General features: G+C 45.0%; 2 protein-coding genes across 14 annotated transcripts in view; one reads left to right on the plus strand and one right to left on the minus strand.

Moving 5' to 3' along the window:
- The window catches only part of ALX4 (ALX homeobox 4), a 42,662-nt gene extending 39,064 nt beyond the window's left edge, over window positions 1–3,598 (plus strand). For both annotated transcript variants that reach the window (XM_058421222.1, XM_040068724.1), the window contains one exon: window positions 343–3,598. In XM_058421222.1, coding sequence (XP_058277205.1) covers window positions 343–666 — 324 coding nt within the window. In that variant the 3' untranslated portion in view covers window positions 667–3,598. The remainder of the gene's footprint in view (window positions 1–342) is intronic.
- A 7,380-nt stretch (window positions 3,599–10,978) lies between these two features.
- The window catches only part of EXT2 (exostosin glycosyltransferase 2), a 73,694-nt gene continuing 66,966 nt past the window's right edge, over window positions 10,979–17,706 (minus strand). For 11 of the 12 annotated variants that reach the window (XM_040066998.1, XM_040067000.1, XM_040066994.2 and 8 more), the window contains one exon: window positions 10,979–13,734. In XM_040066998.1, the coding sequence (XP_039922932.1) occupies window positions 13,596–13,734 (139 nt within the window). In that variant the 3' untranslated portion in view covers window positions 10,979–13,595. The remainder of the gene's footprint in view (window positions 13,735–17,706) is intronic. The other variant, XM_040067003.2, reaches the window with a different exon arrangement.

Genomic DNA, 17,706 nt, shown 5'->3' on the forward strand with positions numbered 1-17,706 from the left:
AGCGCTCATGGTACTAAAAAAAGTAAGAGATATGTCTGGGAGAGGAATAAATAAATAGATGCTGTGGCAGAGAAGGAGCACAATCCTGCTCCCAGCAAGTAACCCTGCTGCACTCCCTGCCCCGTCCAGGCTGGCATACAGGTTTTGGAGTGGATTTGCTGGCTGCAGCAGGGCTGAGGGTGCCGCAGCTGGCAGGGCCAGCAGCCTGCGTGCCCATCTCACTGGCTTCCCCTCCACTAGGCTGCCCTGCCAGGCCAGGGCTGGACACACTCCATTCCCCCAGGCCAGCTGCCCGAGGTATCCTGCACGAGGCAGCCCTGACGCTTCTTTTCCCGCCCGCAGATCCAGAACCCCTCCTGGATTGGCAACAACGGAGCCGCCTCCCCTGTGCCCGCCTGCGTCGTCCCCTGCGAGACGGTGCCCTCCTGCATGTCCCCCCATGCTCACCCCCACGCGGCCGGCGGCGTCTCCGAGTTCCTCGGAGTCTCTGGGCCCGGCAGCCACGTGGGACAGACTCACATGGGTGGCCTCTTCGGCGCAGCCGGGATGAGCCCCAGCCTCAACGGCTACGAGCTGAACAGCGAGCCGGACCGCAAGACCTCCAGCATCGCTGCCCTGAGGATGAAAGCAAAGGAGCACAGCGCCGCGATCTCCTGGGCGACATGACAGGGCTGCGGCCCAGTGCCCGTGGGACACGGAGAGAGCGCACGGGGACAGCCCGATGAATCCATCCGCTCGGACTCCAGACAGCAGTTGCCTCCTCGGGGATCTGAATGCAGCACTTTTAGCTACCCTAGGCATGTAAAGTACATACGTTAATGTAAGTGGAGTGTTTCCAGCATGAACGTGGCAGCTCCTGGCCTCCTGGGATCGGGCAGGGAGAGGGAGGCTGTGGAGCAGCACCTCTTCCATCAAGATCTGGGATGGGATGCGTCCCTTCTCACTGCCACCTCCCCAATAACCTGGGCATTTTTTCTTCCCGCTGTTTTTTCTGACACCACCTCTGCCTTTCCAGAGAGCAAGAGCCCACTGGCTCTTCAGCAGCTTTTCCCACCCCACTACCCGCCCACACACACACTCACACACACATATTCTGCCCTGAGCAGGGGACTAGGTGGGGACTCTGGCACCAGCAAAGAGACTCCCCCATACTGCCACCAGCATTTTAGCAGGAGCTACAACTTCCCACAGCCGAGTGGGGAACAGGGCTGGGAAGACAACCGAAGCTAGAAAAAGGGCAATATTAGCCCACCTCCTTCTTCCCTGCTTCCTCTCCATCTTGTACTCTGAAATGAAGCACAGAGTTGTAGAGGCCTGTGAAGGGGATGCCTCTCTACCCACCATGGATGGTGTTATCATGCTGAGAGTCTTTGCTAGCCCTCTGGTGACCCAGATGGAGATACACCCCAGCAAACAAAAGCTTCCCAGCATGGCTCAATGCCCCAGGGAGTGCCTGGGCCTTTCCCTGGTTGTGGTCTGTGTTGAGGCTCATCAGTATGGTGGTACAAGAAAAGATTTCTTCTGTCTTTTACTGGGTCAGGAATTATTAACTTCAATTTAGAGACAGCAGCTCTGGCAGGGAAGCACAATTGCTATGTAAATCTGCAAGTCCCCAGAAAGACTGCTCTAAGAAGAGCTCAAGCGCTAGCACACAGCCACAGTGGCACAAGGCCACCAAATTCCTCATGCACCTCATCCTGGGGTCAGACATGTGCAATGACAGGCCCTCCCTCAGCCTTCCACCCCAGTGCCCTGTTGCACACAGTGGCTGTGGGCATCTCTGCACCAGGGACAGCAAAGGGAACAGGCTGGGAAGGGGCTCAAGGGAGGACAAGGTGATGTTGCCCCATCTCCAGCCACCTCAGATTGTCTTCACTTTGCAGAGGAAGTAGAAGAGACCAGAACTTCTCTGGTTTGTGTGAACAAACGCGCCTGTCCGCTTTTCCCTCTCAGTGCTCTTACCTGCCCAGAGTTGTTAAGTAAGATTTCCTTTGAAAGGCTAAACCTTTTACAAGTTTTTCAATGATCATAGTGCATGGAATAACTTCGAAACATCCTTTTACCCCACTGAAATACCACCAAGGAGAAGCTGAAAGTCAGCTGAGCACTACCACCCACACAGTGTGGCCCTACAGTCTGGGCTTGAGCCTGCGGTAGCCATCTCCGAGATTCACAAGGGAATTATAGGATACTACTCCCATAAAAACTGGTTTGTCACCCTACCCTCTTTCCTCATGTTCAGTGTTAGGGAATCTTATAGTTTAAGGTCCAGGAATATCTAGTGGTCTTGGAAAAAGTTACAAATAAGCTACAACCAAATGTCAGGCTTCAGGTTAATGAACCATACAAGTATTTCCATAGTGCCTAGACTGTCAATACACTACCTTAATGATAGACTATTGCTATGTCAAAAGTAATATATTTACTGGAATAAGAAAACACCAGCAGTACTGTTTCTTTTCTCTCCTCAGAAATGCTAAGAGATGCCTTCCCTGCTACGCACAGGGAGCCGGCATGCATTTCACCACACCATCTGCATATCCAGGGCCTCTCCCATCACAAGCAGCCAGGATTTACATCCCAGCCTAAACATTCAGCGGAGGCCTCGGGCATGGTGGCTTAGATGCTGAAAGTGATGCTGATCACTGAACCAGGCAGGATCACGCTGACCAGTTGGAGGTGTATACATCCCCACTGGGTACCCCAGAGGCCACTGAGCTTCCCAGCCAGCCAGGGACTGGTGGCAGGAGGCAGTTTGTCCATGAGATTTGTGCAGACAGCTGAGCACAGAGTTGAGAACCTTTTTCCAGGTACACTCGGGAGCTTGATGCTTCCCACCATCAGCAAGCAATCAGTGGGGGGCTGCTGCCTGAACGGTCCAGTACCGTTGCTGATAAGGCAAATTAGCAACAAGCAGAGCTAATGAGAGGGGAGTGGGGCAGGTCTCGCTTAGCCTGCAAGTTCTGAAGGCAGCTCCAGTGGAGGGCTGTATGTATTCAAGAGCTTAGCTGCATTCCCTACTGAAGTTAAAGGGTAGCTTTTCCTCACAGACTTCCACAGGGGCAGTATTTCATCTGAGCTGTTTAACAGCCCGGAGGATTAAGTGCCGTATCCCTATCTTGTTAGAGAGAGAAGAGAGCCTCCTGGCAGCAGACTTGGCATTCAGAGAAGCTTGGCCCCCACTTTCTCTCACCTTAAAATTCATGTGGAAAGCACATGTTGGACTCAGTCTAATTTATACACCACTGCGCATGCCCAGCCCTCAGCCTGCCTGAAAACACTGTGAGGCAAGGGGAATGTTGTTCCCTGGACCCCCTTCTGCAGGGCTCCCTTCCCACCTCCAGCTGCACACAGCCCCACTGCTCATCGGGCTCTGCCTCACCCCTCTGGGTGCTGCTGCCATTCCAGCACAGTCCCTTGCACCCACATTTCTGGTAATGCTGGAAGGGGTGCCCCTCCCAAATCTTCAAAAGCAGTTGTTCCGGTAGTTTTAAGCTACATGCATCTGTACTTACACACATTTTTGAAATTAATTTAAAAGGGGTTTTAAAACTAGCTGTTAAATTAACAACTGTACAAATATATATATATACTTTTATATATATATGTATCTTAACTTAGCCAGCCTGCAGCTACTGCATTTCTTAAGGGTCACAGGGTCAGTGCTGTTCTTGCAATCTCACATACCACGATGATACCTTTTTTAATTATTATTGTTGTTGTTATTTTAATACCTTTCAATTCTATTTATGACTTTCTTCTCTATTTATTTCTTATTTAGTATTTTACTCCCGTCTATACATTGAATCACAATTCCCTGGCTTGGACTTGCCCTCAAAGCTGCAAGCTTTGTCCCCATCCACCACCAAAATGTCTCAGAAGCGTCAGCTGTCCCAACACCTGCCATGCCCATGGTGGCATCTCCTGTGGGTGCAGCCCAGCTAATTGGGCTCACCCAGATGCTCCCTCCAGCCTCATGGAGGTAGCAAAACATTTCTCCCAAGCAGTCTTGGCCCTGGCTATGCAGCAGGTATCCTACAAGGTGGTTGCCTTATACTGCCCGTGTCTGGGAACCCCAGAGACGTTCCAGAGCTTTGAGACCAGGAGGATACAAATAGCAAGAGCAGCATGGGTTCCTGGCACTGGCTTAAAAGTGCTTAGGTACCACTCGCTGCCAAGCACTCGGAGGCACTTCTTGCCTACGAGCAGTAGTTAGTGCTTTGGTAGCAATTGCAAACCAGTGGGGAACCAGGCTTGGGCTTGCTGGGCCCTGTGGGGTCCAGACTCTATGGGCTGCTGTTCCTCAACAAGCTCCTGGAGAGGAGCCAGGTCAGTCCCCTGGCACATCACCTACTGCCAGCAGTGCCACTCACCTGCACTCCCATGAGGCTCTCCAGCCAGGCTCCGGCTGCCTCCTCCACAATATGCTACCCAGTTCAGGTCCCACTGCCCCAGCACCTACCTGGGTAGAGCCTACAGGGAGGAAGACCAAGACAGCAAAATAAAAAGAGAACCATCCTCCCTCTCCTCTAAAGCCCGTGGCAGAGTGTGAGCGAGCGTCCATCCCTGCTGGAATGCGCATCCCTGCCAGATGACACGTCCTTGCTGGACCACGCCTGGCCTGAGCCATCAGCATGGGCAGGGTGTTGTGGAAAGGCCACACGCAGTGACAGTGTGTCACGTGTGAGGTCACAGAGTTGCAGCACACATGGCTTCACCTGCCCCATCAGCCGAGGGGACGCATCACCAACCCGGGCCAGGAGTGCGCTGTGTGCTGCCGAGCAGGGCTGTCTGCTGGCTCCCCCCTGCAGTGGAGGTGTTCTGGGGTGGGGAGGAGCAGTCCCCTGATTCCCAGAGTACACTCAGACCGGGCAGCACATTGTAAAACACTCTTCAAACAAACGAAGGCAAAAAGGTAGTTTCTTGGAAAAGGATTGAAAAATAATCAGGCAGAGGCAGAGCCCCATGTTTATTTTGCTGCTCTGACTGACACAGCAAAAAGCAAACAGACCGAGGGAGAAATTAAACCCAAATGGGAAGGGGGTAGAATCGGATGGAAAGTCATTCAACCCTTTGCAGTTTTCCAAAGGGAGCTGGGAGGAGGCAAGGGAGCGGCCTTACACCCCCTTAACTCTTTGCTGGTAACATGGTTCTCCACTCCCCCCACATAGCTAGGTAGGTAAGTAGAGCTAGGACTTTTATACTACTGATTTTGAAGGACAGTTTTCAATGTATAATAATATATCGGTTTAGGTGTGCAGTGCTTGAAAGAGAGACTGGGAGAAAGAAAGAAAACAAACCTCAATCAATATTATTGGTTTTTTGTTGTAAAATATTGTAACCTTGTATAAATGCTACCTTTATTTTTTTTTTTTTTTTTTCTCTTTAGCTTAACGGCCTGGGGTAGAACATATAAAAAAAAAATAAAAAAGTTTTAAAAAGGTTCAGGAAAAAAAAAGAATAAAAAACATCATTTAAAACGTTGCCACATGAGGTTTGTGCCATGAAATGTTATTGCCTATGCAACTATGTATTACCAGTTCATTACAGTGGAATATTAAAAGAGAACAAACAGTCTTGCAGCTTGATTCTTTTTAAATTTTTGAAGTAAATTATTACACTTGCAGCTTCTTTTTTTTTTTTTTTTTTTTTTTTTTTTTTTTTTTTTTGAGGTGAAGGGCTGGCATTTCCAGTCACCAATTTTTATTTTTCCAGGTTTTGAAAGGACTGGCATCACTGGGAAGGTCCCTGCTTCCCAGCCCCGGCCAAGGGGACACAAACACTGTTGTTGTTTTGGTTTGCAATAAACTCCTTCTCTTCTCTCCTCTCAACTGCAATCCGGCTGGTTTGTTCCTGACTCATGACAGATGAAACGCGATCAGAGGGGCCTCCAAAATCTCACGTTAATTGAAGCTGGCAAAAAATACTAACAGTGCCCTTTTGAACTGCTGACGCAGTCCAGAATGGATTAGCCGGGGGTAGATTAACAACAGGTGGCAGCTCGCGGGCTGCCGCCTCTCCCCGTGCGGAGATGTTGAGGGCCCGGGAGCGCCCTGCCGGCCGCCTCACGGCCGAGGAGGCCCCGCCGCCTCCGGGAGCGCGCTCGGCACGGGCCGGCACAAAGGGCACCCCGCCGCAGGGCAGGCAGCGGGACGGCCTCCCCTGCCTGCTGCCCTGGAGCTGCTGCTCCCAGCACAGCTTAAGCCTCACGGGGCTCCTGCGGGTCTCCGCGCCCTTCTCAAGCAGTCCTTAATGAGGCAGCCGGCAATCACAGCTGACACAGGGGGAAGTTGACTTGGCGACAAGAGGCCGCGGGACTGGGAACCCTCAGCGGCCCGTGGTGGGGCACCACTCCTTTTACACAGCACAGTCATGCTCGGGGCACCAAGCACAAGGGCTCTTGAAGCCCTACGAGAAGAGACCTTGGGGCTGGCAGTGTTTCCCGTATTCCCACAGACCATCACGCTCCCTCCCCTCCTAGCTCCACTTCAGCAGAGCCACCCAAGCCTCACCCACCCATCTGCGGCTCTTCAGGTTTCCCAGAGGTGCCCGCCTGCAGCCAGAAGCTGCTGTGGGGCAGACTGAGCCCTCTGGGTTTCACTTGTCCCCACACAAAGGGAACGGTTTGTCTGGGCCCCACTGGTTCACAGGTGGGGCACAGCTCTTGTCCCACTGCGGGGATATCTGGGTTCTGCGAGGGCTCTTTCTGTTGCTCACACTCCACCAAAAAACTCAGCTGCAAACCTCTTTCCTTCAGACTGCACAGACCCACCAGCACTGGGATCAGTAAGAGCTCAAGTCCCTGTACCCAGATGCTGGGTGGACTGGAAAGGGCTTTTCTTGTCCAGGCAAAGCTGAGAAGGTGCCCAGCAGCTGCCAGCAACTCACCAATACCCACAGAGCCCCTCTGGCCTTTCCATCAGTTGTCTGGGAGCATCGGCTTGCTTCAGATGGTGCATGGCTGTTTTCTGTCTAACAAAGAAATGGATAATGCAGGTGCTGTTGCAAGCTTATCCATTCCTCTCACTTATAGGAGAAAAATTCCTTCCCTCCTCAAGCACTCAAAGCCAGATTCTCCAGATGTTGGCAGAGTTCAGAGTGTTGAGAGCCTAAAGCCCGTTTCAGTAACATCCTGCTTGTATGGGTTTACATCAGAAACTGCTCCTGGCCTAAATGATGCCAGAGAACTAAAAAAATATCTCTCTGAACTAGATAGTGGCAGAATCCAGATGAGAAATGTTCATTTTCTTCTTGGAGCTGCACTTTCTTAGTGGAGTTACAGGAGTTATTTAAAACACATGGAAAAATTTCTCTCTGGGAGATGTGGCTACAGCTCCTAGGTTAACGTGTTCCTTCTCTGCTGGAGAATATGACTTTGAGGGAGGGCAAAGTTCGGGCAGTTTAAATGAAAAACAATTTTTTATCCCTGTAAACTAAACAGATTTGCCTTTTTTTCTTCCTCTTTTTAAAAGCAGGTTATTAACCTTTAAGCAGATGGATGTTCAATAACCTTCTCATTGGCAAGGAAGGTAACAGCCATGCAAGGTGCATCTGCTTATGGCCAGCTGGAGCCCACATGTAAAGGTGTTGCATTTAATCTGAGACAAACAAGTGTTTATTATTTGTGAAAGGATCTTCCACTTTCTCTTGCTTTGCAGTTCATAACTTACTCACAAGGTAAAGACAGATGCTCTGAGTTAGCAATCTGCTCCTTTTGCTGTAGCCTTGCTGAATTCCTGGATCTCATCTTATGGTCCTTTCTCCTTCAAACCTTCCCCCCTCCCTGTTTGTATGAAGTGCAGCAAAGCAGTTATTCCCATCAGTCCTCAGCTGAAGGCACCCAGCACCACCTGTGCCCAGCACCCAGTTGAGACCTGGCCCTCACCTCCAAAAAGAAGCTTCAGAAAAGAAGGACCTGTAAGTTTACAAACAGCCAGCCAAGCAGGTGAGAAACAGCGGTTTTCTTGAGTGTATTGTACATATACACAAGGACACATGGGAGGGAAGATAGCTTGAAAAGCTCAGGTATCTTTCCAAGGCATTATGGGATTATCTCCTGGATGATCACAAGATACTCACCTTGGCAGCTGAATACCCATAAGTGGCACTTTGTTCAGTCAGTCCCAAGCTTTTAGTTTTACAGGTTCCCATCACTGCACAGAATGGAGGGAAGAGGCTAGAAGAGATAAGCTTCATCCTTAAAAGCACAGGATGCAACAGAATCCACACCTCAATGACACAAATAAAACCCCATGTGGGTCTGCATATCCCAAGTTCTTCATGCCTTCATTGGTCAAATAATCCAGCTCTGACCTTTGCCCAGCCCCCCTCAACTGAAATTTAGGTTAAAAATCTAATAGATGTGACTCAATAATTAGGCTGGTATTTTCTTAGTCACAACATCCCCTCTGCATAGGGCTGGTACTGAGCACTGAAACAAGTTTATAGACCTAATAAAATCATAACCAAGTTGCACTGATCTCTATCCATAGTCACTACAGAGTTGTCATGCTTGTCTGGAGCAGGAGCACTTCCTGTTTATGCAAGTAAACAGGCATTTAGCATAACTAAAGGAAATTTGAAGGACAATTACTGGATCCTTTTTCAGACAAATGAAGACAGCAAACAGGCAACCTTGCAGGAAGAACCTTTGAGCAGCACTGTTTTCAGTCGGAAAAATCCCTTCTTGCTGCTAGCTCCAAGCCAGTCCACGTAATTGCCTCAATTGTCCCTGTTATCCTTTAATGGGAAACATAACTCACTTTCAAAGCAACCACAAGAAGCTGCAGACAGGGGAATCCTGAAGATCAGCAGAGGTGGGACTGCATTACAGCCATTTCCATCAGGCTGAAATTACACAGAGTGCACCAGGAATGTCTCTAAATGGCTTCAAGCCAGGGCCTGCTGAAGTCTGCTGATTTTTAAAGTCAAGGCAAACAGTCCTCTACTTTGGTATGAGGAACCCAAAACTCCAAACCAACAACAATTCAGACTAAAGTGTAGCTGTTCTGCTAAATCCCAGACTTGAGATACTGGTGTTCAATCCTGTTTTTACCCACACATCTCCAAAGGGTATCTGACCACCTCTCTCTGCTTCCTTATCTGCAGCTACAAGAGGCTGATCTTACCCACGCAGGAGGACCATGAGACCATGACGCTCCTTTTCTTGTACTTAGATACAGCAGTGGCAGGCATCATAAAAAGAACTAACACTGTCCTATAGGCACTCCCAGCAGCACGAGATACAACTTAAGGACCTATGAATCAATAGTAAAGCAAAAGTGTTCTACCTGAATTTTCTGCTAAGCAAATGCTATCTCTGTCACATGACAGTGTTAGCAAGAGGTTTGAAGTGACCACCTGCTCATGGGATAACTTGCAGATCCTACAGAGTATTGTGTTTGGCATTTTCTGGCAGGTTTTGACAGAAATTATTATTTTCAGCCTAAAAATTGAAATGAAAAGGCAGTATAGGTGGAATACTTGCCAGGATTTGCTCTGCTCTTCACAGCTCTTCAGGATCAGACTGAAGTGAACAACTGGACCAAATGGAATTGGAAAATTGCTCATTTTCTAGCATAGATTTAATCAAACATAAGTTTGCAGAATTTTTTTTTGTGATTTAAGTACACCGACAAGACTATCCACGACTACAAGAACTACACATAATTCACATTTTAGTTTACAAAAGAACATGTTTTGCAGCAATCATAGTCAAATTTAAGTATGCAAATCTTCAAAAAGAAAAGTGAAAAAATTCATACTCACTCTGTCTGATCCCATTTTCTCATCAGCATCACTGATTTTAGTTTTTCTTGCTTTTAGTGTGTATTGTGCTTTGGTTGTGAGAGCAGCTTCCATGCAAGAGGGCTGGACAGATTTATGCAGTATGCATTAACTATTCTGAGATATTTTCTGATCAAAAGATGCTCTGCCTGTGAGGAGTACCCAAGGTATCAGACATTTGTTATGGAGAGCATTCAAATCTTGGAGGTATATTTAACATTAAAATTGCCCATCTAAATCCATTTTCATGTGTCTCAGTACAGCATCTTTCTAGAATGCTCAACACTCACCAATACAGCCTAAAAGCAAAATGAGTCAGAAGTACTGAACACCACTTAAATCCCACCTCACAATTATTTTGACATATGTGTCTTCAAGGTCCTTGAGTTTAAAAGGCGCTTGAATGGATAATTAAGAGGGATACACTTGTTGCTAGAGTAAAGCATATTTGAACCACAACAGCAGAAGCCTGATGGATGGCAGGAGGTTCCAGAGCAGAATCTAGAGATGGAAGGACAGAGTCATTTGGACCATTAGGGCCTGAATTTTCACATCCTATAATACAATGGGGGAGCTGCGAGGAAGGAAAAAGAGTTGGTGATGCTAAAAAAGCATCCTTAGGACTCCCCACGACTGACAGGGCAGGCTCTGAAGCACATCCCCCTTGATATGCACAAGCAGCCAGGTGTGCCATGCACACACTGTCCTTTTGAGGCAGGATCCACAGGGACTGTGCTGCAGCGCCTTTGGAAACAAAAAGCTGCCACCACATTGGATTCCACACTGTCAGTGACTCAGCCAAAGATCTCTTCTCAAAAGCACAGTTATTTAACATCTGCTGCAACTCTTTGCTTAAAAAAAAAAAAAAAATCTGTTCCATATTTGTCCAAGATAAATGCTGTTGTCAAACCTTGGCAGAGAATTAGAGTAACAACTACTCTTCCCAAAAGGTCACTGGGATGAATTCATGCAGACCAAACTTCCAAACTTCTGTTTTCAAGACAACCACCAAACTCCAGTTATAGGGAAGACAAAATATTGACAGATCTTTCTGAAGTACTTTGTGGATATTCAAGTTTAACACAGATTTATATAGTAAAAGAGCTTGTCACTGAAATTCTCCCTTCTGAATTAATTCATGTTTCCTTGTGCCACTCCAGAAGTGAAATACAATAAACACTCATGTGATTTAATTTTTAATACACAATTATTAAGCTTTTTTGGATATGATATATACAATGAAAAGTTAAAAATTATCTTAATTTAAAGATTGACAAAAAACCCATTCCAAATCAGACATACAATTACACCTTACCTTTACAGAATTTGCACCAAGAACATCACAATCATAAATGCAGAGAGCAAGTAAGTAGGCAATTTTACAATTTTTCTTTATGGGCAATTGCCCAATTTTCTCCATGGCACTAAACAGAGACAAATGGGGTTGTAAATGAGCTAGCCCTGTAAAAGGCCAAAGGATAAAACATGATTGTTAGGGGTCACTGGACATTTTGTGCAAAGGGAAACTACTCAGATGCTCCTGGATGCAGACACAAGGACCTGTTACCTTTTTACTGATTGGAGATTATAACTCAGCTTAGCAGGACTGGTTTGGCTGTCTACATCTAAAAATATTCAACTATTCAACTACTTCAAATCCTCAGTGTCTTTTAAGACACTGTGCAAAAGGAACTTTTTACTGGCTTACTGAAAAAGAATCAAGATATTACAGCAGCTTCACAGCTCTGTAAGGAAGGTGTCATAACTCAGTTAAACTGCCAGGGCCTGCCAAGCTGGGATCAGCTCCAAAAGGACGGCTAAAACTGAAGTGACTACTGCACTGCCACAGCTACCCTTTCAAAGCAAACTTCTCAAGGAAACTACTCTGCTATCTCCTGATGCTCAAGCACCAGCACACAAATCAAAAGGAAGATTCAATAAGAAGGATCATGTTAATAACCCTGAAAGGCTGCAAAGGAAAAATAATGAGTAACAAACCTTTCTCTCTCTTGTGATAGCCACTGTGCAGACAGCAGTTGTCACCGCAACAGCTATCCTTTTAGCTCCCATAGCAACTCAGGAATGAAACAAAGAGTGCAGCAAAAAACATTTACTAGTAATTAAACACTCCCAGAGAGTCAGATGATACAGTTTACAGGCACATCCCAGGGAGGTTATGAAGTGAAGCATCCCCTCAAAGCTATTGTTCCAATATGATTTTCATTCACAGCACATCCACTGCGTTGGGCAATAAGATAAGTCTTAGTGGGGGTGAGACAAATAGGAGCAGATGTTTCCTGTTTCTAGCCTGACTTTCATTTGGTTTCTGTCATTGCTGCATATCCAGCTTAGGAGAGGGGGAGAACTGTGATGTCTAACACTTGTCCTATTGTTTGGGGTTTGGCAAATCTGAGGAATAAGGTTGCTTGCACTGTAACAGAGAAGCAGCCCATCAAATAGGATGTGTCTGTAACCAGCAGCAACAGAGGTTTCAAAAGTCAGGAAAATCACACTTACCTAGTAATAAACATTTTATCAGTGGAGCTAGAAAAGAGATTGCTTTCTCAGCCTAACTTAGGACCCTCGTTAATACTAAAGGGCAAGAGTAACAGTCCAGGCAACTTTATTTCTGATTTTGTTGCATTTAGATTTCTCATTCGGGTTCATTTCAGTATGGAGAAACAATTCAAATGCTCCCAAGAAATGTAAATCTTCTCCAAAAGACCTTCTAAGCTGTATGTTTCAGCCTGTGGCAATGGGTTTCCTAAATTACAAGCAAAGACACAGTATTTTTTCCAACAGTGGTAACTTACAGGAGCTTGTAAGTGTCGTTAAGTGTCTTACACAAACACATGTGCCTGTACATTGAAGCTGGAACCGTGAATTTCTTCAAATATAGGTGTTTTACAAATTAGTATGCTGCTTGCTGAAGAGGATTCAGACATGAAAAATTTATTTCATACTTCATCTCTATGGATGGCTACAATGTAAAACTGTAACATGATTGCTGGTTTAATAATGAAAATAAAAAATATAAGACTAAAGACAAATCATTTTCTGTATAATACAACTAGTTCTGATATAGAGTCAGAGTCTGCATGAGTGCAGCAGAAAACCTGAGATTTACACAGGAAATGCAGCAATTGCAGTTCTGTCCTGCAGGTCTCTGCTTTGAAGGAGAGTGTTCTCCCGGCCGCTGTGTCTCCATCTCCATCAAAATAATTTAAGTAACACAAAATGCTTTGCTCTTTAAACTAGGTGAAAACAGAGATTTTTGTTTGTGATATTGTAAAAAAATAAACATTTGTCTCATATTACAGAAGAAATTGTCACACAGTTACTTAAGACAACAGTTAAAGCTCAAAAGCCAGAGGCCCACCAGCCACACAGGAAATAAACCCCTCCCAAAAGAGAACAGCTCTACATTGCAGACAGTTGCTTTGAATGGATCGATGCTCACTAACCAGAGAGCCTGCGGCACATTTGATAGAAGAGGTCAGTCACGCCAGTCAGACCACAGAGAGAAAGATTCTGTTTTATTCTTCCAGGTGTATAGCCTCCTTTGGACTAAAGTGTGTATTTGACATTTTTTGGAGAACCCGCAAATAGATTCAGTTCTCTGCAAGCAACAGAGAAGGAGTTGTTCAGATTTCAATTACAACTTTGTGCAATTTAAAAGGAAGACAACAGTAGTAATTCCCATCTCCCTCAGATGCAACCCACTCTCTACAAGTTTTTTCTTCTGGGCCTTATACTCCTCATGGCACCTTTTCAGCTGTTGTTTTCCTCACTGAGGTTTGTCTCACTCTTTACAAGCTGCCGATATTGGGAAAGCTCTTCAGTTTCTCAGGAAAGTCATCTTTGTACAGGACGGGGTCAGCACGATGCTCCACCACTTTGAGAGGCATGGTCCCAAAGACAGAGGCAAACTTATTGATGCATTCAGATCTGGTAAAAAGGAAAGCAGTAAAATTAAGAACTCCAACAACTGGGCTGACTACCAACTCCCATACCAAAATAACTGGTAGAAACCTTTCCTCTTGCACTTGGAAGTATTTCAACCATGCTGGCTACGAATAAATAAAAAGAAAGCCTCAATGTAGAGAGAACAGAAAAGAAGCTGGTGTTCTTTGATTTATCCGTTTAATCACAGAGACGAGCAAGGAGATGCTGGCAGCAGCACATGTGCACATGGAGGTCAAAGCTTCCCTTCTCCCTCCCCCTAGAATTCCAGTCATTCTTAAAGCAATGTACATGCTGTAAACCAGAACAGATTAACTGCCAACATGTCTCTTAAAGGGCCACTGTTGGGTCAATTTCGTTTATAACGAAGGTTTTGCAAAAACCAAGGCTTTGTGAAAACACAATTCTAAAAAAAAAAAGTCTGTCTTTTTTCAGGCTTCTTCAGAAGCTCTATCTTTTTCCACAAAAAAATAAACATGCCTCAGAGAATAGGCAGAGCTGATTGGACTGTAACTTAGAGGTGAAGCTGAATTAAAACTATAAAATGAAACTAACTAACTCATTTATTTTCCTTGTCTAAATAAAGATATATTGAACAATAAGACATCACATTAGCACAAAAAAACTGCACCACTGATGACTCTTTCAGTTTTAATAATCTCAGGTGTCAGTAATGTGAAAGGAACATCTATGTTCTTCAAAAAACAAGCAAACAGATGTTTAACCATTACATTGCTCCTTTAACTCTTTCACTGAACGGAGCTGTACCTGTGGAAGCAAGGCAGAGAAAACCTGGCTCATCTCACCTCAGCCAATGCACAGCTAACATTAGCTGCCTGCTATATAAAACAGCTGCTAAGGACTTCAGATAGTAAGAATCATGACAACAGTTCACTACACATAACAAAGAGCTACATGAAAACAGGTGACATCTTTTGCTATTTAAAAGGGAAAACAAAAAAAGAAGGGAGCACTTTGACTCAGCTACAGAGACTGATGTGCTGCAGGCGGTCACAGAGCAGGTCTCTCACTCTCTCAACCACTGCACCCTCTCCCGACCCCTTCTAAGGGTTAGGGGGTCACTACGGCTCCAGGATAATTTTCCTCATCAGGACCTGGTCAATCACACCAACTGAGTGTGACAGTTCTGTGATGGGGACTGCTCAACACTGCCCCAAAAACTCTTTTGAAGTAGACAGAACAGCAAGAGCAGTTTTCAAAATTATTTCCTCAACTACATAGCTGTTTCAAAGTATAACGGTCATAATTCAGACCATTTTCTGTGCTGAGAAAAGTGTCAGAAAACTACTTCATATGAAGTGATACTTCAATAAAATATTTATACAGGTAAATGCAGTTGCTTCACTTTCTGCTGCCTTCTCATCCACTCGTACTTAGTCCTACCTCATACCTTTCTGTCTTTAGATTCAAGTCATTGGGACCACAAACAAAAGAAAAGGAATTCAGAGTGTAAGAGAAAATCATGTACAGTGGGACACAGCCTCTACTCCTGTGACAAGCACTATCTGCACCAGTGCAGCACAGATCTGAAATAGCAAAGGAGACACCAGTGAGGACTGAAGCAAGACCCAGGTAGCTGTTCAATATCTGCTATAACAAAGTGAACCATCCAGAGAATGAGATTTGGACCTCAGGAACTGAAAGGTTGCAGTAGGTCATGGAGACAGCAGGAACCGAGCATTTTCTCCAGGAACATTAAGCAGTTTTTGTTGCTTCCACAGGGTGCCCACCATGAGATATCTTAAACGCATCTGATTTTTAGATAAAGTCAGACTTTCAAATAATCTGTTACTAGTAAGAAACCTGGTCAACTAATCCGTGTATTGGAGAAGCCTGGTGGCAGGAAACCCACAAACTTCACAGGCAATGAGGTAGATGCACTGGGAGATGTGCATGTGAGAAGTTTGCACAGCTGCTGGCCTTCACTGGTTTCTGGAATACAAGAATATTTTTAGTCTACTGGTTCAAATCCTGCCTTTGCCAGTAATGACTGAAAGACATTGTAATGTAACAGCTGCTTGGTGGCTGGTGTGAAATGAATTAGTTATCTAAGCCTACTGCCTGGTAGGCAGGTGTCCACATCAGACCAGCCATTGTCACAACCAGAACTAAATGGCACCCTCAGAGCAAAAGATAAAACTAAATGGATAGGGCAGACAAAATTGACCTCCTCCCTCCAGAGGTTATACTCCCAAATCAAAGTGAGGTCTTATGACAAAATATCAAGATGGGATTCTTCTACAGCCAAACTTTGGTGGCAAGTCCATTTAAGCCTACCAGTACAATATCTTTAACCACCAAGAAACCATTTCATTGTTAAAGAAATGGAAAAAATTAAAAATGGAATAATTAGTATGTTCTAAACACTCTGGCTGAAGCAGAAGTTAGCCCTCCATAAATAAATATCCAATTCAAAAATCAGAAACAGGCCTTTTTAAAGGAAAGTAATGTCATGCACAAGCCACAAAATGTGTTTGAAAGAAAAACACTTTCCAAAAATTTCATCTCTAGCACCGAACTAAATCACTTGAATTCTGAAGTCCTTGCCGCTTTTGGACAATATAAACCAGAAAGCATATCTAGAACATTAAACACTGAAAGCTAGGTAGCCAAGAGAATGTAACATCATCTCAATAGAGAGGGAAGGTGTTTCTCTTAGTTGTGTCAATAGTTTTGCAAATTCAAAGTAACAGAGGCATGTTTGCTTCCAAGAATTATTTTTCTTTTTCCTTGATTTGCTGACAACATGCAGTCATGCTCAGCTCAGTAAGACATTAAGATTGTGTGAACTCAGAAATTGAGGGCCCTATTGCCCCTGGATGAACTTGGTGTTTGTTAAGGTCTCTCTTAATCAGGTCCCTCACTGCTATAATCCAACTAACTTTTTGGCAGGGTAACCCTGTACCTGCAATCTTTGGCCAGCTGTGACCTGGGCAGTTTGCCCCTTAAGAATGGTTTCCTATTTTGACTCTGACAAATACTTACATGTCCTAAATAAAACACTGCTGTTATTGTGGCTGCAGAAGCGGCTCAGCCCTTCGCTGTATTTACTGTACTGGCAGTTGCCCCCTTGATTGTGTTTTACAGAGCTCTCAATTTTTGAGAGCCAGATGCAAAGATGCTAAAGGCAGTAAACTTGTTGCTACTTAAACACCTGTAAATACAGGGATTATGAGACCTCCCTGCAGTTTCTCCTGTCACCTGATGTAAAGACTAACCTAGGGCAAGAAGGGAATTCTTCATTCAAAGCTTTCTTCAGTTAATGTGTTTTAATGATGGAGTTTGATAACCCTGAGGACTAAAGTCTTCTATTTATCACAAATAAATTACACAGCAGGAAGAATAGCAGAGTTGACTTTCTCATGACTCAGTGTATTGCTAAAAGAATAAAATTTCTTAATAAGAGACAGAGTTCAACTGTGCTATCTTCCTTTGTCTCTGCTGAACACGTCAAAATGCCCAACAAAAATCAGTTAGTTACATATCTTTCCTGGACATATCTCCACAACTGACTTCTATACGTTTTCCATTTCCAAAACGAACAGGCAGTTGCTGGGCATCTCTCTGCTATTTGTAAACCAGAAACCTAACACTAAATGTATGTGCCAACCCTGACAAACTGTTTCACAAAGAGTAGGCTGATCCTTGGATATCCAGGCAAGTAATTAGCTCAGACTACCTGTTTGTTATTTCTGAATGCTAAAAAGCAAGGAGTCAGACACTTGGGGAAGCTGCAAGTAAAGCTGATAATTGCTCTTTGCCTGACACATCAGGTATTGGTCTCGATACCCAACACTGTAAAGTTATCAGTACAAAGTTATTCTTTTAAAATGACAAGGACTCCCTGATGCATGCATTTTTTTTTCCATTTAGCTTCTCTCCTGACCCTGAAAAATAATTAGTAGATAGACAGATAGATAGACAGATAGACAGATA

The sequence above is a fragment of the Hirundo rustica genome, chromosome 6, assembly GCF_015227805.2.
Source record: "Hirundo rustica isolate bHirRus1 chromosome 6, bHirRus1.pri.v3, whole genome shotgun sequence".
NCBI lineage: Eukaryota > Metazoa > Chordata > Aves > Passeriformes > Hirundinidae > Hirundo > Hirundo rustica.